The sequence below is a fragment of the Neophocaena asiaeorientalis genome, unplaced genomic scaffold, assembly GCF_003031525.2.
Source record: "Neophocaena asiaeorientalis asiaeorientalis breed wild unplaced genomic scaffold, Neophocaena_asiaeorientalis_V1.1 scaffold137, whole genome shotgun sequence".
Classification (NCBI taxonomy): Eukaryota; Metazoa; Chordata; class Mammalia; order Artiodactyla; family Phocoenidae; genus Neophocaena; species Neophocaena asiaeorientalis.
This window is the reverse complement of record NW_020171804.1, coordinates 201813-221815: the sequence shown is the minus strand read 5'-3', so window position 1 is coordinate 221815 and position 20003 is coordinate 201813. Positions and strand designations below refer to the sequence as shown.

General features: G+C 59.9%; 1 protein-coding gene across 1 annotated transcript in view; it reads left to right on the top strand.

Moving 5' to 3' along the window:
- Window positions 1-20003, top strand: part of CAMK2B (calcium/calmodulin dependent protein kinase II beta) — a 64237-nt gene that overhangs the window by 11213 nt on the left and 33021 nt on the right. Inside the window, exons 5-6 of the mRNA XM_024747144.1 lie at window positions 11538-11597; window positions 18430-18484. Of these exons, the coding sequence (XP_024602912.1) occupies window positions 11538-11597; window positions 18430-18484 (115 nt within the window). The remainder of the gene's footprint in view (window positions 1-11537; window positions 11598-18429; window positions 18485-20003) is intronic.

The following is a 20003-nucleotide window of genomic DNA, read 5'->3' as shown; positions in this document are numbered from 1 at the left end:
TACTCCGCGGCCCCGCCCCTGCCCCTCCCTGGCAGCTCCTAGCGCCCCAGGGGCGGAGTCAGGGCCTCATCGTATAACGTCCCAATATCAGATAAACAATATTTTTTTAGAATAAGTATGTCCCAAACCCCCAGCCAGCTTTTGATCGACGCTGCTCTCGAATCGGGGCTCCAGGGGACCCTGGGCAGTGGGAGGGGTCTTCCTAGGGACCCGGAAGGTGGGTGGAGTAGGAGGGTCCCTTTCTTGGCCCCAGGCTCAGTCTTTAACTGGACAGACCCATCCCTCCCGGGTTCTGTTGCCAGGACTTGGGTTTTTGCGGAGTTGGGGGCACCCACCTGCAGGTGGGGAGGGAGGAAGAGGGAAAGTTGGGGACCCCTGTGGGCAGGGGGGACCCTCCCCCAGTCCCATGCCAGGGGGAGGATGGGGGAGCAATGAGGGAACCGGCTGCGGTGGCCAGATTTAGAAGTAATTTGAATTTCAGATAGGCTGTGAAAAATCTTTGAAGACAAATACGTCCCAAACTGCACGGAACATACTTGTATTAGAAAATTATTTATCTGAACTTGGGACATATTTATATGAAAAAAAACTTGTTGCTTACTTGAACTTCAGATTTAACTGGTCGTTTTGTGTTTTATCAGGCAATGCCAAACAGAGTTGTTGAGAGAAGAGATCTTTGTCATTAATTGATTATTCAAACAGGCTAAGTCAAAACTTCCCCAAACTGGGGTGAAGACAGGAGAGGAGAAAGGGGGTGGAGGCCAGGCTGTGTGGGCAGGGGTCCTGGTGGACAGCCCCTCCGTGTGCTTGGTGGCCTCACCTGTGAGGAGGAGAATATGGCAGCTCCGTGGCCCTGTTCCCTGGTTCTGGGGTGTGTCTGTTTCTGGGGCACGGCTGCCTCTGTGAACCCTGAGTCCCACGGGCTGGGGGGGCCTGATAGCGATGCTCCGTGAACTCAGGCCACAGCGGTGCCCACCCCATTGAGCTGTAGAGGGTCAAGAGAGGGTGGGGAGGTGGCAGCGCCTAAAAGGTGGACGGGTCCAGGGTTACTGGGAGGAAATCTCCACAAACTCCTGGGCCCTTGTGGGGTTGTTTTATCAGCCATTCCTGTTATTCCCCAAATCTGGAGGGGTCCTTACCGGCAGCCCTGTGCACCCCACATGCACCAAGGGTCCCCCTGGAGGTGAGCGTAGGGTCAGAGGGGCAGCCACAGGCTTGAGGACCCGCCCTCTTAGTCAGCACAGCAGCCCCGGGCTCCCAGGAGGCTGGCTGGGCAGGGCACAGGGGCCTCTTGGTCTCCCTCCCTGAGCCCAAGGCTGTGCTTTGCGCACAGTAGGTCCCTAACGAACATGATGAAGGGGTCGGGGGAGCAGAGCGCTTTCAACTCAAGAACTGAGCTGGAGGAGGGGTCTTTTGGGAGGTGGTGGTCTGGGCCACCAGTAACTACAGATGGAAGGAGGAGGCTGGTGGGAGGGAGGCGTCCCAGAGGCCTTGCTGAGTCTGAGTAGGACCCTGACAGAATAAGCCCTGCACCCTCTGGAGGCCATGCCCTAGCCTGGAAAGCACGCCGTGCTGTGACAGTGTCGCGGGTGCTATCTTGGGGTGGGCTGTGATGAGACCCCCACCCCCGGCATAGGATGTATTGCACTGGGGCTGGGGAAGGAAGAAGGAAAGGAGGAGGCCACTGGTGGGCTCCTGCTGTCACCATGCCCTACTGTACTGGAGGGTGACACTGTCCCATTTTACAGTTGACAAAACTGAGGACTCGAGAGGGTACTCATTTTTATTCACATCAACTCCTTTTTGCCTATCAGTCAGCGTGGGAGCCCGCCCTAGGGTCGTGGGCATGACCAAACACAGGATGGGGACCCCGGACAGCGGAGATGGACAGCAGTCTGTGTCACACAGGCTCAGGGCCCGGGGAGGACACTGCATGTCACGCAGGCCACTTCGGGTGCACTCGGGGCAGAGTGAGCAGGTGACCAGAGAGTGGGGTGCCCCTGGCTGCCCCAGGGGGATGCGGTTGCTTGTTTGAATAATTCCTTGCTGGCAGGGGACCGAGGCCACCACTTGGGGATAGGTCTGCTCTGCTCCTGGTCTGCCTGGGAGGAGGGCCGCTTGGCTGGGTGAGCGGGCTGGGGAGCCTACAGCTAGGCCATTCGGGCCCTCCCGGTTTCACCAGACATCAGGGCAGCACATCACACGGGGCCTCAGTGCCAGGCCTTACATCATGAAATGCCACGTCTGTTTCAAAGCTGAGCTGTGCCCCGTGTTGGGTGATGACGGCTCTGAGCCTGAAGAGGGCGAATCTGTTCCCATGGAGGAGCAGCTGAAGGGCCACGGGGACCGCAGAGGGAGGGCTCTGGGGACCACGTGGCCAGCTAACAGCTCAGAGGCCTCAGCGCTGCAGTGTGGGGAGCGGTAGGTCGCTGGCCCAGCTCCCATACACCTGGCAGCTTGTCCGTGCCCCTCAAGGGCCCTTTCTTTGTCCCAACGAGGCAGTGGCAGCTGCAGGACCCACACAGGTGCCCTCCCTGGGCTGTGTGGCTGCCAGGTGACGCTGGTGTCATCATGGCTGGTTGCGTGCCGCCTTTTAAAAAGAAAACACACACAGGAAACTACCATGGGAGCTGCTCTTTTCATAATCATGGCTTTGCCAGTGCCCGCCAGGGCCTGAAGCGTGACTAGACCTTCCTGGGGACCCCAGTGCTGGATGCAGAGCAGGATGGGATGCCCCCAGGGCCCTAGATGCTCCCTGGGTGAGGAGGCTGGGGTCAAGCATGTTAGCCCGTTGAAGGCTTGAGAAGCCCCAGGAGAAAGACCATAGGATGGCTGAGGCCTCCACGCCAGCCCCCCTGGCTGGTGGCCCAGCTCCGATGCCCTACCCCACGGCCTTCCTGTGCTGCGTCCTCCATCTGAAAGTTGGAGGCGATGTTAATAACAGCCCTATGTCGCGGGGAGCCCTGGGCAGGTTGTGGGGCCTGTGAAGCGCCGAAGAGCAGACAGCAGAGGCTAATCTGAGGCCACCCGCAGACGCTCTTGTGCTCTGGAGCAGAGGAGCGACCAGGGTCCCAGGGCAACGCTCCCCTGTGACCTTCCTCCAGCTCCTGAACCAGCTTGTACCCCTTGACGGTGACCGGATGGTCAGGCCCCGCTGCAGGACCCTGCGCTACCCCTGGGGTCGCTCCCACCAGCCCCCTAGGCCCTGTCGGGAGGCGAGAGCCACCGAGGCCCTGGCTTGGGGACGTCCTTCCCGGAAGTCCTGTCTTCTCCTGCCGTCTGTCCCTTCTGCACCCAGAAAGGGGCTGAAGCTGAGGTCGGAGCCTCCAGGGTCAGCAGGTGCAGGTGGCTTACACTTGAACTGGCCTCTGTCTGCCCTGGTCCACCCACCCCCAGGCCTGCTCACCCCCTTCCTGGGACCCTGAGGGCAGGACTGTAGGTGGTAGGGTGAGGTGCGCAGGCGGGAGGGTGCCGTGGGTGCTGTTGTGGACCCCACTGGCTGCTGTGAATGTCCAGGATGTCCTATCAGAGTCTGACTTGGCAGCTTGGAACCACAAGAGCTTCTGGCCCGTGTTCCCGCGCTCTGTTCCCCTGGACCCCGACAGCTTTGGGACACGTTGAGTGAAGGAGTTGATGCTGGGCAGTGATTACCGTGAGCCCGCATGAAGTGGGGTGTGGATATCCGTGAACCTCTGAAGAGTCTAGAAAGCTCTCTGTGCCATCCGATGGTGTAGGCGGTGGAGACAGGTGGGAAGGAGAGGAGGGAACCCCGGATGACGCATCCCGGGGCCCAGTGGTGCGGGTCACCTGGGGACAACAGGTCCTTGCCCTTGTCCAATGCAGCTGCGGACCCCCACCTCCTTTTGGAAGAATAGAAGCCCCTGGAGAGGAGACAACTGCTGGGGTCCTGAGTGTCGTGTTGGACGGAGGCTGGAGGAGGGAAGTGAGAACAACAGCGAGGATGACAGGCCAGGTGCCCAGCTCTGTGTGCAGGCAGCGGGGAGGGGCTGGCAGCTGGGGTTTCCTCTCTTCCGTGGCCTCTCCCTGGGAACACCCCCCAACCCTTTTCACACATGGGAAACAGACTCAGAGAACAAGGCTTGGTCCCGTTCAGGGCCCTGTGTCCAGTGTCCCCGTGGCCACCCAAGCCCGGCCCATAGGTGAGCCTGCCACACCCCAGCTTGACGACGTTGGTTTGGGTTCACTGCTGGGTGAGCCTGGAAGGAACAGGAGCCTGGGCAGCCCCCCACCCTGTGGAGCCAACAGCTGGACAGCCAGGATGGGACGTGGGAGCTGCCCCCAGCCCTGCAGGCTACGGCTGTCCTCGGACCTCCTGAGGTGGGCAGCGTGGGCATCTGACCTCCCCCCCCGGGGAGGGGCGGCACTGTCTCTGGCTTGGCGCAGGACCCCTGGCCTTTGGTCACACCCACCCGGGTGAGGACAGGCGAGGCAGCCAAGGGCAGGGGCTGCTGCCTGGACTCCCCACAGCTGCCGTCCTCCAGCCGCACCCGCACCCCCATGCTGCATGTTCAGGAAGGTGATTCTGTAGACATGTCACCCTCTGGGGCCTGGCCACACGCACACTCCCACACCCCGCAGCCTGTCCACCCCTTCGCTGTGGGCATCCTTCTCCCCTGGGGCCTTGGCCACAAGGGGTGGGCGTCTATGCTTCAGTGCAGAAATGGATGGTGACCCCGGGGTGGGGGTCTGACCCCAACCTGAAGCTCGGATCCCTGCTGACTCGGTGTCCAGGAGCTGCTGAATTTGGCGGAGTGTCCTGGGCAGCAGCCATGGTGGCCCACGATCTCCAGCCGGTTCCCTGACGTGTCCCAGCCTCCCATGTCCCAGGCCAGGACCCCAGCAGAGCCCTCTGCCATCCCCTCGTCCCCAGCTCTCCCTGGCCAGGTCATCCTCCAGCCAGGGTGGGCAGTGGGGGAACTGCAGAAGTCCGCGGAGACCCTTGTGCAGGTGGGGTCTCCCCAGTGAACACAGCCCGCCCAGCCCCAGGGGCTAGGGGGGTCCAGTAGGCATCGGGGAGGAGAGAGCGTTCCTGAACCCCTCCATGTGCCAGGCGGTGTGGGCTTTTCACGCGGGGTTTCATGTTCGGTCCAGCCTGACCTGTCCTTACTCCTGACTTCCCGGGACGTGGCCTCACTTGTCCTAGGCCGAGCCCCGGGGAGAGGGTGGCAGCCCCTCCTCACGGCTGGGCCTCCTGTCTTCCCCCCGCCGCCCTGTCCTTCCTCTGCCCGTGCCCGGCGCCTCGCGGGTGTCCTTCTGCCGGTGACGGCACTGCTGCCGCTCGTGGCAGCTGGCGAGGGGCCAGGCGCCCACCCACGTCCCTCCGTTGCCCTTCTCCTGACTCCTCTCACCCCCCAACCGCCCCGCTCTGCTGTGAGTCACCCACAGCTAGGGAGCAGATGGCGGCTGGGAAGGCGGCTGTCACTGGGGGGCTGTGAGGGAGGCCACCAGCCTCGGGGACTCTGAGCTCCTCTGGGTGCCTGTTTCTCGACCCTGCGGTGCGCCCTACCCTGCAGGGTGCAGCAGGGCCCACGGACATCCTCTCCCACCTCCAAGGGCGGCATCTCCCGCCCTGCCCTCAGCTGCTACCTCTTCATTCTTGACTCAGCTCTGGCTGCCCCCACCTGGGGGTCCCTGCCTGGGAGGACTCGCCCTATTGATGAGTTAGTTCGTGGCAGGGAAGAGCCGCTTTGAGTCTCTCTATGCCATTCCACGGGGAGTTATTGAAGTCAAAGTTAACGCTTACAGTGAGTGGACAGCGCCCCCCTGTGGTCACGCGTGGCAGCGCCTGTCTCTTCCTGCCCCTTGGGGTCCCCTGACCCATCCCCTTCGCAGTGGTGGGTGCCAGCCACGGCACAGTGACAACCCCAAGCGGGCCCCTCCCCGCCTCCTGGGGGCTCCTGGGGTCTGGGAACTGCCATCCTGTGTGGGGTGTGCACCCAGCGTGAGGCGTGCAGGGCTGCACGGGGCCACCTCCTTTCCCGGGTTACCCGGCGCCACACCTCGGGGACCCCCAGAGTGCAGGGTGGGCCTGCACAGAGATCAAGGCAGAATCACCCAGAAGCTTCCAGGTCCCGCGTTGCTGGGGCATGGGCCACAGAGCTGAGGGTCTGGAGCCTCAGGGACTGTGACAGGAGCTCAGGCGGGTGACAGCTGGTGATGGCAGGTCCAGTGTCGCTGGTGTCTTTGAGTAAAGTGCATTTGTTTTGTTTGATAAGCGCTTTTATAGAGTATAAGTGAATGCTGTGTTTTATCGATGGGGTGTTTCTCTGCTAGGAGAAATAAATAGCTTGTTTCTGCCTCTGCCGCCCCCTCGCGGGAGCAGGTGTAAGTGTCGCGTGCACGTCAGGTTGCCCCAGACGCAAGACAGTCGCTTTTTGGCTACAGGCCCGCAGGCACTTAGGCTGGTCTCCATGTGGGGTGTGGATCCGTCAGGCACCAGAGCATTTAAGAGATGGCTGAACTCAGGAGTTCCCTAGAGCTTCACATTAGAGGGGGTGTGAGAACCGAGTCTGTGCCCCCATGAATGGCAAGCTCCTCCAAAACCCCACTCCGGCGTTCCCCCTTGAGTCTCCTTCAGGCAGCACCATCCCCCACACCCCGACTCTGCTGTCCTCAGGGATCACGACACTGCTGCACCTGCTCCTTGGGACCCAGGACCAGTGTCCCATGGGTCCCCGGGACACGGTCAGTGCTGGCCTTGGGTCTGTGGCGGGGAGGAGGGTGGGGAGGTCTCGCCTTGACAGGGTGGGGTTCTGGAGACTGGCGGGGAGCTTAGCTTGTGCCCTCATTCCCTGGCTCCCCGTTTTTCCATGTCCTATTTCAGAGGTCGCCCTCAGACCCCAGAGGCAGGGCACGTGAGGGGTGATGCAGGGACCGACCCTGGAAAGGGGGCCCAACGCCACCTGGGGACAGGATGCACGGGGGTGTCAGTGGTGGGTTCTCGGGGCTCACGCGTCCTTGTGTTCAAACCTGCACAGGTGTGGCTCACGTTCCGAGACACGTCCCAATGTTCCGTAACAAAACGCCAGCCGACGTGGTAGCAGGGCCATGAGGAACAGGTGCCTGGGCCTCAGGGCAGCTCCGGGCACCCGGACCCTCAGGGCACCAGCCCACAGCCCTGGGAGGGCCCTTTCGAGCCTCTTGGCTGGGCTCGAGGCACCGTGGCCTCCACAGCCCTGGCAGGTGCCTGGTTGGCCCCTCCTGGGGTCACCCGCTGCCTGCCCATCACTGCGGTGGGCAGGGCAGGGTCTGGCTGCACAGGAGGACTCTTGGGACCTCCATCAGGAGGGGGTACTGGGCTGGGGTGCCCGGGGTGCTGATGGGTCCTGGCTGGGGTGGGCAGCCTTTTGACTGCATTCTCTCCACGGGCCTGCTTCGTGGTCACTGCCGTGGTCTTATGAGTCCAGGCAGGTCCCTGGGGCCAGGGCCCCGGGAAGGAGAGAGGCTGGCAGGGATGAGTAGGTGCGGCAGTTCTGAGAGGTCACAGGGCTTGCTCGGGGTTGCTGGCTGGTCCCACGTCCTGCTGTCCGCTGGGGGACGCGGTGGGGTGGAGGTGTCCTCCCAGGTTCCCACTGGTGGTTTAGAGCCAGGACACACTTCCTGCCAACCAGACTGGGTTAAATTAAACCCACCATGTCTATGGTGGGTTTTACGATGTTCATTTGGACGTTCAGAGGTGATGCCTCAACTTTGTAGAAAGAAAATCATAGGATGCGGGCAGAGTTAGGATGCTGGATTCTTCCTCACATGGCCACTTGCTGGGCCCGCGATGGGCCTCCTGGGCTGGAGAGGGACAGCCTCCTCCTCCAGCCCCTTCTTGTGGCTTCTGGTTCCCATCTGAAGTCATGGAATATCAGCTTAGATTTTTAATTCCAGGGCAACTGTTACCATAGCGGGTTTTATGACACACCCTCATCATATTTAACTAGTGGCTTTGTGCTCACTGGAGACAGGATCAAACTTCTAAAAAAACCCAATATTTTTCCCTATGATAAAAGTAACACAAGATTGTTGTCCAAGTTGGGGAAAAAATATAAAGAATAAAAATTACCCGTAATTCTGCCACCCAGAGTGAAGCAGTTACTATCTTGATATGATGTACACACTTGGACTCTTACCAGCTTGGACCACGTGTTGTGATGTAGAGTTTCAGAGCTGCTCTCTGGCTGAGTGCTGCTGGGCCCAACATGGAAAGGGGACAGCCGGGAGTGTCAGTGACCTGCGTGGCCATGGGGTGGACACCAGCACCTGGGCTGGGCAGCCTGGTGTCTCTTCTTCTTCTTTTTTTTAACATCTTTATTGGAGTAGAATTGCTTTACAATGATGTGTTAGTTTCTGCTGTATAACAAAGCGAATCAGCTATACGTATACATATATCCCCATATCCCCTCCCTATCCCACCCCTCTAGGTGGTCACAAAGCACCGAGCTGATCTCCCTGTGCTATGCGGCTGCTTCCCACTAGCTATCTATTTCACATTTGGTAGTGTGTATATGTCCATGCCACTCTCTCACTTTGTCCCAGCTTCTCCTTCCCCCTCCCCGTGTCCTCAAGCCCATTCTCTACATCTGCATCTTTATTCCTGTCCTGCCCCTAGGTTCATCGGAAAATTTTTTTTTTTTAGTATGTGTTATACTAATATATATATATATGCGTTAGCTTACGGTATTTATTTTTCTCTTTCTGACTTACTTCACTCTGTATGACAGACTCTAGGTCCATCCACCTCACTACCAATAGTTCAATTTCATTTCTTTTTATGGCTGAGTAATGGTGTCTCTTCTTGACCCCAAACAAATAATTTATCCCCCCGAACATGCCTCGGAGTAGGTCCAGATTTTTTGGATGAGGCTCTCTGTCCTTGGTGACAAGATTCAGTAAAAAGATATAGTTGTTTGTTATCTGCTTTCCAAAGATGGAGTCCCACATGGATTTTTCTCCTGGTTTTTATCTATGACTGCAATCAGGCAGTTTTTCCAGAGAAAACTACCCCTGCTCCCACCGCCTCATAGCCTCCTGTCTCTCTCTGACCTCAGCCTTCCTCTGGCCCCATCTGCATGAGGGTAAGCTGCTCAGGTGCCGTCCACATCAGGAGGAATCCGCTCTGACATTATGGGGACAGGAACAAGATTGGAACGTAGACTGTGGGTTAGATTGAGTATCGTATGTGCACTGGATTTGGTGAGCGGGGTAACTGCCCCGAGATTATGTAAGAGAACGTCCTTGTTCTTATGAAACACACCGAGTGTTACCTGGTAAAAGGACACCAAATGCGGGGCTTACCTTCACATGCTTCAGAGGAGGTAAGTGTATGTATAGGAAGGACAGAGATTATATAGAAGTGCGGTCCAATAGTACTCTGTACTCTTCTTGCAACTTTAAGTTTGAAAAATGTTCAGAATGATAAAGGTAAAAAGAAACACCATGAAAGAACAAAACAACCCACAACCCACAACCGTGCACATCCAGCCCTCCTAATTCCACCCTGCCAGCGAGCTGTGGTCCTGGATGTTGTGAGAACCATTCCCCTGCTCTTCTCTAGAGTGGGCCTCACATACACGGAAAGCCATCCGCCCCCCACCTGGTTATGCTTAGTGTTGCCTGTTTCGGAGCTTCATACAGACGGAAAAGTGAAAGCCACCCCGCTCGTGTTCTTTTGCGGCCGCTTTCCACTTCTCCCTCCTAATGGTGACTCTTGGGCTTGGCAGGATGGGCCACAAGAGTGCTTGCTGTGTTGGATGTGGAGGTGAAGGAGTGAGGGAGGGAGCAAGGGAGGGTGCGAGGGTCTGTCCCGAACGCCCAGCCCCTGCCCTGCGGTTCTGCCAGAGCCCTCCCAGGGCCAAGGGGCCTGGCAAGACAGATGGGAGCCGGGTGGGCAGCTCAGGGAGGTGTTAGCATCTCTGGGAGGCTTGAGTGCCCATCCTGAGAGGAGGGAGAGCCAGCTGGATGCCCCAGGTATTCCCAGAGAGATTCCTGTCTGCAGGCATGACTTTCCCGTTCAGGAGAGGCACATGTGTGTTTACAGGTATGTCCGTGTTCAGGACTGTCCTGATTCTCCCAGCCTTTGTCACATGGCCCAGGGAGAACTGACCACACACTAGCCAGCGGGCTCCCTTCCTGCCGGAGGACCTGTTGGTGGCTGGGTCCTTTCCCCCCAGGCAGAGGCAGGGATGGGCTGGCAGGTCTGAGGAGGCCTGCCGGGTGGCTTTACTGCTTCTGAGGACATTTTGTAATTAGCACATTAATTGTGTCCCGCTAGTGAGGGCTGTCAGGCGTTCCCTGGTGAATCAGGTGGTCCTGTGGTCTTGTCTTGTGTATTAATGTCCAAGGCCCCTGCAGTGAAGGGCTCAGTGCAAGCAGTGGCGGGGCGGGGTGGTCCCAGGCCCTGAGCACCCCCTCCCCAGTCACTTTCCGCCCTGGAGCAGCTGCCATCCTGAATCCCCACCTTTCTTCACTGTCCGGCCACTCGTGTGCCCGGTGCCGTGCGTGTCGGCCTCCATGTGAACGAAGCGCGGTTTGGGTCCTCTTCCGTGAGCGGCTTTTTCCACTTGGCCTCACGTTGGGAGGTTGGGGTGATGTGCACACGTTGATGGGTGTATTCTGTTGTGTGATTTATTTCTGCCTTCTCCTCTCAGTGGAAATGTGTTTTTTTTAGTTTTTTACTGTGACAATCTCCATCAGCTTTTAAAATCCTCCTGGCACCTCTGTTTGAAAGAGAAAATTTCTGGCTGATAAGTTGCCTGGTCCTTGGGGGGCGTGGCCTCTGGAACTGAGGTCCTGTGCCTCTTGGGGATGGGTGCAGGGACACAGGGCTGGAGGCGGGAAGGGACCAGCAACAGTCTTACCCGGGGTGACTTCTCTCTGAGGCTTTGACTCTCTTCCTGCTGACGTTGCAATGAACACCAGGGCCCGTCAAAATTCAGGCCTGTGTTTTGTAGGTTTGTGCGTAGGGGTAGGGGTCAGGTCGAGCATCCTTTGCCCAGATGTCCAGCCAGAGGCCGGCCCAGGCCCATGCTGACCCGCAGCGCTGGTTGGACGCCCCCAGCGGGCCGACAGCCCTGCTCTGCCAGCCCCTCAGCCGCTTCTGAAGAGCAAATTAGGCCTCAGCAGAAAGCTCTGCAGAGTCTGGAATTAGGACAAATTAGTGAAGGATTGAATTGGTGCTGTCCGTTCTGTTGCTGAGAGATGGCATTTTCTCTTCCTGAATCACCTGGGGAAACTTTTGGCCCCGAGTGAGCACCGCTCCCATCTCCCATGGGCCTCTCACCCCAGGCACTGGGCAGCCCCTTCCAGCCCAACACTGCCAGCCAGGGATCGGGGTGGGGGTGGGGGGGCACAACGTGACGTGTCCCCTGGGCAGGCAGCGGTCACCCGGGTGGGCACTGAGGGAGGTGGTGGCCAGGTCCTCCTGGCCGTGAGTCTCGTGGTTGGCAGTCTGTCCAGCATGCAGTCGAGGGGCACAGGGTGTCACTGGCTGCAGGGCCACAAGGTGATACCATGTCCCTTTTTGTCCCCAGATCACCAGAAGCTGGAGAGAGAGGCTCGAATCTGCCGTCTTCTGAAGCATTCCAACATCGGTGAGTAGCCCTCGGGGTAGGGGTCCCAGCTCTCCCATACAGCCAGCAGGGGGACCCCAAAGGCGTCCATCCCTTTCCTTCTCCATTGAAGTATCCCACTCTCAGGCCCCTGGAAACATCTCCTCCTGACCCGGAGGGATTCCTGCAGGGACTTTGGGGCAACCCTCTGGGGGAGGTCAAGGCTGGACTCCTCCTGGACGGGTCCCTACCCACCACTCTGTAAGTCTGATCCATGATTCTGGTGAAAACACACAGGGGCCTCACGTTCCATGGCTTCAGAAAAGCCACAAGACGGCCTGATTACAGAGAAAAAAGTTTGGAAACCGAAGACCACACCAGGCACAGCCCCAGCCTGACGTCTGAGGCCTGAGGCCTGAGGTCTGAGGTCTGATTCTGGAGAACCTCTGCCGTCCCCCCAGCCCGGGGCCCCTGGAACTGCCATCTGGGGTGGGGATCAGCTGCCCCTTGGGGGCACGTGGAGCCCCAGGAGCCCAGGTCTTAGCCTCAGGGAGTGTGGGTGCCCTGCCCACAGTAGGCCCCTTCCTTCTGAAACCCCAGACTGAGTAGGGACTCAGTTCAGACACAAGCGTAGGAGCTGCTGGGACCCCAGACCCCGGAAGCTGGTGCAGATCTCCCGGGGCCTGTCAGCCTCTGCCTGCCCGCCTCAGCCGTGAGCGGCCCCTGTCCGCGCAGCACAGCTGCCTGTCCTTCTGCACCTCTGGTCCCTTTAGGGACTCCTGAGGAACCCAGGACCCAGCCCTTGACCACACCGGGAAGCAGCCGGGTGGCACGGGGGGAGGGCGGGCCCACGTTCTCAGAGGCACCCAGGGAGCTCATCAGGGAGGATTCCTGGGCACTTTTGCCCGTGCGCTGACTCAGTCGTGCCGGGATGGCGCCCAGGACTCTGTCTAAAAGGGACGCCAGGCTGTGCTTAGCAGCCACGTCTGTGCCACTCCCAGGGCAGGGCCTCGGCCGCGGGGCCAGGAGGGCCGCAGGGGGGCTCAGGGTCCTCGGAGCTGGTTGTGGGAGCTGCTGCCTCCCTGGCTGTGGCCCCTCCAGGCCGCTGGCTCTTCTGCAGCTGGCCCAGCCCGGGCGCAAGGTGCAGGGCAAGGCAGATCTCCCGTTTCAGGTTGGGGGGGCCCTTGGTGTCGGCCCCAGGGCTGCTGCCGCCCCTCGTGCCTGGGCCCATACTCTTTCTAACCACGGACTCTCAAGGCTGAGACTGTTGGAATCACGATGCGCAGATTCCTGACTTGCCCCCGGGAAAGCCTGGCTCGGAGGCCTAGAGCGGGCCCAGGAATCGGAATCTGAGCCAGCCTGATGGGTGATTCTGAGGTGGGTGTCCACAGGGACCCCAGCCCCCTCTTCACTGGGCTGGGGCACATTTGGCAAAAGAGCTGTTGCCCCTCTGCCCATCCAGGTCCAGGTGCCCGAAGACCCTCTCTCTTGGTGCTCCTGGCTGGTGCCACCGCACCGCCAGCTCTACCCACACCCCTTCCCATGCCAGCTCCCTCCCCTGTGTCCGCTGAGCGCCCATCAAGTGTGGGTCCCCCATTCTGAGTGATTTTCAGGAATCCTCTTACTAGGGAGAAGACCCAGGTGTTCTTGGGTTGGTGTTCGGGGCCAATTCTTCAACAAGAAGCCCCCCTGCCCTGCCTGCATACCCCGTGTGGTTCTGGGTGCGTTCTGAGTGGTCTCTGGAGTCCGCCTAGGGGGTTTATTCTAGAACACAGGGGAGGCAGAGCTGAGACTGTGGGGTTCAGCTGAACATTCTCTGTAGACTCAGGAGGGGCTCTCTGAGGAGTGGGTAGTGGGGGAGACTTTTGGGGGAGGTGAGGGGAGCCCCTTGCTCCGTGGCCTGTGTCTACCCAGCCCCATCTCTGAACAGAAGTGTTCCCAGCCCCTTACCCCCGGGAGAGGAAGCAGGGCCACGTTCAGATAGAGGCTGGGGGGGGGTTCTGGGAGGGGCTCCCCTTCCTGTCCTGGCTCACTCAGGAAGCAGTTGTGCTCAGGGCGTGGGCAGGGGAGGATCCTCAGTTTGCCCGTCTGGAAAGTGGAGATGCTGCTACCTTCCTCACAGGGACCCCCCTGTGAGGACCCGAGAGGGTTCCCCTGGCGAGCCGGGCGTGAGCTGTGAAAGCCCTCCTTTCCGAGGCAGTGTCCTGAGGTTCAGAGCTCAGAGATCTGGATTCGGACCCCACCTTTCCCCTCAAAAGCCACAGCAGCCACTGAACTGCTTTGAGGCACGGTCTCCTTGTTTGTGGACTAGGCATGTTTCACAAGTGTGTCAGTCGTCCAGGCTTGGCAACTAAGTACCCCAAAACGCAACCAACAAGCGTTGATTTTCTCTGTTTCTGTGGATTCAAGAGCAGTTCAGCTGGGTGATTGGGGCAGCCACCTAATTTGTGGGATCGGTGCAAAATGAAAATGTGGGGACTTTTTTCAAAAATTATTATGAATTTCAAAACAGCAACAGCAGGTCAGGGCCCTCTTGAGCCTGGGGCCTGGGGCAGCTACACAGGTGGCTTGGCCATGAGCTGGCCCTGCCCAGGGCTCCAGAGACAGACAGAGACAGAGACAGACAGAAAGAAAAAGAGAGACAGAGAGAGGCCGAGACAGAGATTGAGACAGACAGACAGAGACAGAGAGACAGACAGAGATGGAGAGGGAAGGAGAACAAGGAACACGGTGCTTTTCCTTCCCCAAATTGTGGTAAAACATACGTAACAATATTTATCAGTTTAACTGTTTTTAACTGTACAGTTCAGTGGCATTAAGTACATTCGCGACGTTACGTAACCATCGCCCTCATCTGTACTCAAAACTTTTTCATCACCCCAGGGGAAACTCTGCATTCATTAAACACTACCCCGCCCCCACTGCCCCCAGCGCCTGGCACCCACCATTCTACTTTCTGTCTCTATGAATTTGACACCCTGGGAACCTCATCCATGTGGGGACCATACAGCATTTGGGCTGTATTTCACTGAGCCTAATGTCCTCAAGGGCCATCCGTGTTGTAGCAGGTGTCAGAATTTCCTTCCTTTTTAAGGCTGAATAATATTCCACTGTGTGTATATTCCACATCGTGTTTATGTCTTCATCCATCAATGGAACTTGGCCTGTTAGCTATCGTGACTAATGCCGCCATGAACATGGGTGTCCAAGTCTCTGCTTTCGGTCCTTTGTGGGTATACCTCGCAGTGGATTCTTGGACCATATGGTGGTTCTGTGTTTAATTTTTGAAGTTATGATCCAGTCTGGGAGGGGTCAGGCTGTCACCCTGCCTTATTCTGTTTGTCTGGAGGCCACACACGAGAGTGAAGGAGCCAAGCTCCCCTCTTAAAGGAGGCCCAGCAGAGGGTGTGAATGCTTCTTCCGATCAGCACGACGGCACGTGGTGGCTGCTGGCTGCTGGCTGGGCTGTGCCATTAGGAGCTGGTACCCGGAGTCAGGCCCCCGGGTGGAAGCTCCCCTCCAAGGGGCTTTAGTTTCTGTTCAGAGACCAGGTGGCACCTGGGCAGAGGAGACAGGTGTGGGCCGGCCTTGGCAGTGCGGGCCCGTCCTGGGAAGCAGGCCCGGGCGTCTGGGGACGGGCATGACCCGCAAGGGCACTGCTGTGGGCCATGCCCTCCACAGACACGTCTGCGCTGTACTCGACTGTGCGTGAGCTTGGCTCCCTCCACCCGGGGTCTCAGGAATCCCCTCGTCAGCGCATATTTATGGACACCTACCCCGTGCCAGCGGGAGACTCGGCTGAGGGCAAGGCTGCCTCCACCCTCACCTCACTGGTGGGCTGTAGCCACCTCAAGAGGTTGTTGCTCAGCACGTGAGGGTGTCCCAGACTTCCCACACTGCCCCCAGGGACTGTGGGTGACAGAGATTAAGCAGCGCCCGTGGCAGGCAGAATCTTCCACAGCCTTGTTAGAATGGGCCCCATCGGGCGGTGAGCAGAGCCCATCGGCCTTGACTCAGAAGGCAGCCCCCAGCCTCCCTCCAGCCTCCCCTCAGCCTCCCTCAGCCTCCTTCCAGCCTCCCCTCAGCCTCCCTCAGCCTCCCTCAGCCTCTCTCCAGCCTTCCCTCAGCCTCCTTCCAGCTTCCCCTCAGCCTCCCTTTAGCCTCTCTCTGGCTTCCCCCCAGCTTCCCCTCAGCCCCCCGTCAGCCTCCTCTCTGCACACTGACCCTTTCTCTCCTGGGCCCGGCTCATTGATGGCAAATTCCCACCTCCTGGTTTCTGGGGCTGGAACTGCCTTCCCTTGCAGTATGGTCCAGCCAGGAGCTGGGCGGGTGGGCACCACGGGGGACAATGGCCCTGCGAGGACTTCCTGCCGAGGTGAGGAGGCCAGTGCAGGAGGGGAAGGTGAAAGGTTTCCAGTCTCCAAACGCTCAGGGCCCATGCTGTCGCTCCCCAGCTCTTCCTTCCCAAAGCCCATCATATGATAGGTCACAGGGCCCTGTCCTCCCTCACAGCACAAGGGACCAGGGAGGGGTTCAGGCACAGCTTTGGAAGGGCAGAAGGACCCCCCACCAAGAGCCCCCTGGCCTGGGACTCGGGGTCCTGTCCCTGGAGGAGCTGTGGCCCCAGCAGCAGGACGTGCATCCTTGGGCTCCCCCGACCCCCTTGTCCCCCTAACCCGGTGCTCCCAGGCCAGACTCTTTCAGGTATTACTGGGACTTTATCTGCCGCCTCTGTATGCCACCCGCGGTGTTATTTACTTACTGTTATTTAAGTAAAATAGATTCTATGACAATTCCTTTCTTGACTTAGTACTGCCTGTGAAATCACGGGTCTGATGTGCTAGGTAGGTTTTCTTCTAAACCATTAAAGTAATGCATAACTATTTTTTAAATGTTAAAACTGTTTAACTAAAAAGAGTGTCTAACGCCCACGTGGCCTTGACTCCCATGCAGAGCCCCCAGTGTCTCCCAGGGCGAGGCAGAGGGCCCTGCCAGCAGGACCTGGGAACCTGAGCCCCTCTCACCTGCTTGCGGGGCGGGGCCTGCGGGCAGGGTGGCCTCCGCCAGGAGGAAGGCCCAGCAGCACCCCAGACTTATGGACCCCTGAGGCTCCCCTGGGGAAGGGGGATTCCCCTGCATGGGAGGAGAGAAAGGCCCCACGGTGGGGGGGGGGTTCCTCTGGGTCGCTGTCTGCAGGGCTGGCGGGGTGGTGGAGGGTGGACCTCTCCCCTCCATGCCGCCCCTCCACCCCAGGCCTTTCTTTGCTTGGAGTTCTAGGGGAGGCTGCTCGGAGGGGCCGATGTGCTGGGCCCCCCGCAGAAAGGAGTCAGCAGGGGGAGGGCTTTTGGTCCCTCAGGGATTTTGCAAGAGGGGCCTCGAGGAGGTCGCAGTGAGCCGGGGGTCTGCTGTGTGTTAGGGAGTTGCAGACCCGCCCGGATGGAGTCGGGGTCCGGGCGCACCTGGGTGGGGTGAGGCTGGACGCCGGGCCCTTGAGCAGAGATCACAGCGAGGGATGGGAGCGGGGGATGGTGAGAGAAGCAGACGTGTGAGCCGAGGCGCCCCCGGAGCCACCCGTGCCCCTTCTCCTTGGTGACCAGATGCCCTGACTGCTTGCGTCAGGGCCCTGCCCCCCGGGGGCCAGGCCGTGGCCCGAGGTCAGATTGGGTTTCCTGGTGTGAGGACGCTGCTGGCGGAGCCCTTGGGAAGCCCGGAGCTGGGAGAGGGGGGATGCTGGCCGCCAAGCTGGGAGCTAGGGCAGCTTCGAGGGCGTGAGTGAGGGGCTGTGGGCCCCGGGAGAAGCTCTGCTCTTCACCCTGTTGGTGCTGGTGGCCCTATCCCTCGTGGTGGGGGAGTGAGGCCTAAGGAGCTGAGGGGCGGAGTGGGCCGAGGCTGGTGGAGCAGCAGCTCTGGGGGGCTCCGGGCCCCCGTCCACTCTGCTGCTTTGGCCTTGTGTGAGCTGTGTGACCCTCAGCCAGTAACTTACCCTCTCTGTGCACCTGTAACTTCTCGGGATGAGCATACTGCGGGCTCCTGACACAGGAGGCAGGATCCGTCACGTGGGGGGCAGTGTCCAAATGAGCCGTTCCTAGAAATACCTGCTGTTGAGTGCTGGGCGCGTCTTCACCTCGAGGAAAAGGAGGCACTGGGCTTGTGTTCTTTGCGCTGACATCCACTTCGCTGTTCACTCATTCATTCATTCCCTCATTCATTCAACTCCTAACCAGCACGGCTCTGGCCGGGCCCTTGTTCCAGGCTCAGGGAGTGAAGAAAATGCACTAAAGCAGAGAGCACGTGCGTGGCGTGGCGCCATCCTACCGACCATGCCACTTCTGGAATGGGAGCTCAGGGTCTGACCTTTGGAAGTGATGCCGCACGGGGCCCTGGGCAGGTGGTCCTCTGCCCGGGGGTCCCTGCCCCCTCAGCCTGGCCCGAGAGGCTGGCGATGGCGCCCTCCGCACTCCTCTCCCATGAAGTCCCTGGACAGCTCCTTTCCAGACCTGGTGGTGTGGGCCTTCATCCCTGCACCGCTAGCCCCATCCCTGCTGCGTCTGGGAGCAGGGGACCCAGCGGGGGCTGAGAGGGGTCAGGGTCTCCCTCCGGCAGAGGAAAGGAAAGGCAAGACCACACCCCTGAGGCCCTTGGATGCTGGCCTGGGGCCGGCCGGCCTGCAGGGCCTACGCTCATCACTCGGGCTCTGCCTGCAGCATCCCCCGGGCCCTGCCCAACCCGGGCTGTGGGAGACCCCAGGCCTCGGCCCTCCTCCTTGGAGCGCTTGTGCTACTGGCCATGGGACTGGACGGGTCGGAGGCGGGCTGGGCGGCGTGGGTAGGCCCCGGGCTGCTTCCCACGCTCACGGCCTCTCCCATCCCCACAGTGCGTCTCCACGACAGCATCTCCGAGGAAGGCTTCCACTACCTGGTCTTCGATCTGTAAGTGCCGGAGCCTAGGGACTTGTGCTCTCATCTGCTCCCAGCGTTGGGCTGGGCTGGGACCCTTGGTCTCCCCAGCCCTTGTGGGCAGTCCTCCGCCTCCTGGGTAGCCTCGCCCCCAGCCGCGTGGGCCAGCCTCCCTCGGCTCTGCTCTTAGCTGGTTGGCTGTGCGCTGGCGCACAGAGTCCCAGGGGGATGGGACTGCCCGGCTGGTCCCCTCCCCCACACAGAAGGGCCTGCTGGAGGCTGGGGCGGAGGGGAGGGAGGGAGGGGAGGACCCCCAGAGCAACGGGCCCTCGGTCTTCCTTCCCCTTCCTTCCCCTGGCTGGGACCCACCGGCTGGCGTGAGCATTTGCGTGTGTGCATGTGTGTGCAGGAGCGCCTCTGGGTTTATGATTGCGTGGATGCATTTGTGTATGTTGATGAATGGGCCCGGGTGCGTGTGATTTGTGGGGGCGTGCGCAAGAGTGCCTGTGTGTTACGAGTGCGCACGTGTGGTTTCCGCGTGTGCACGCATGTGAGCGTGATTACAGGAGCACATGTATGTGTGTGGTGTGTGTGTGAGAACATGTGTATGAGTTGGGGTGTGGACATGCGTGTGTGTGTGCGTGCATGTCCATGGGTGCATGTGTGCGCCCACATGTGCGTGTCTGTACACGTACATATGATTTATGGGGTGCCGCGTGCGTGTGTACACATGTACACATGTGACTTGGAGTGGATACACATGGGCATGTGTGTGCACGCATGCATGCGTGTGTGGCGCTAAGTGAGAGCGTCTGGGGCCTTTGCTGCCTCTCAGTTCCTGCTGGATTTAGAAGCGGTGATCTCATCCCCTCACTTCCCGACAGCTCCGGCTGAGTGCTGCTATATTTAGCTGTCCGTGAGTCAGCACAGCTCGGGACCCTGGGGTGGGCAGGGGCTGTAGCTTTGGGGTGGCTCTGTGTGGCCTCCACGAAGCCCAGCCTGGGGGCTGTGGCCATGGGGGCAGGGCGCGTCTCCATGGGAAGCTCCTCCCTCAAACGACAGATGCCTCGGCCGTGGGGGCGTGGAGGCCTGAACCCCTGGCCCACGCGGGGTCCTTTGGCCAGGAGAGGCCTGCAGGAGCTGGGCCACCTCTCGGTCCCCCTGTGTCCCACAAGACACCACTTCAAGTCACCAGCCGGGTGACCAGGGCCGACCTGTGACACAGCTGCCGCTGCTGGGCCGAGGCTGTGCCCTGAAACGTCTGTCGCCTGGCCCCTGTGGAGGTGGCAAGCTTGCTGTCACCCCCGTGGGACCCCAGACCCACCCAGTTCCACCAGCCTCTTTTCCAGGAAATACAGAGGCCCCCGGGCTGGAGGGTGGCCATGTACGGGCCCCTGGTGGCCGAGAGGTGGGTGGGTATGTGAGACTCAGGAGTGGACAAGGTGGGAGAGAACGGTGTGCGTGTGTGTGTACGTGTGTGCACACTCGTGCATGTGAGCGCGTGCACGCGTGTGAGAGGGTCTTGAATCTGCTGCCCCAGACAACAGGCAGG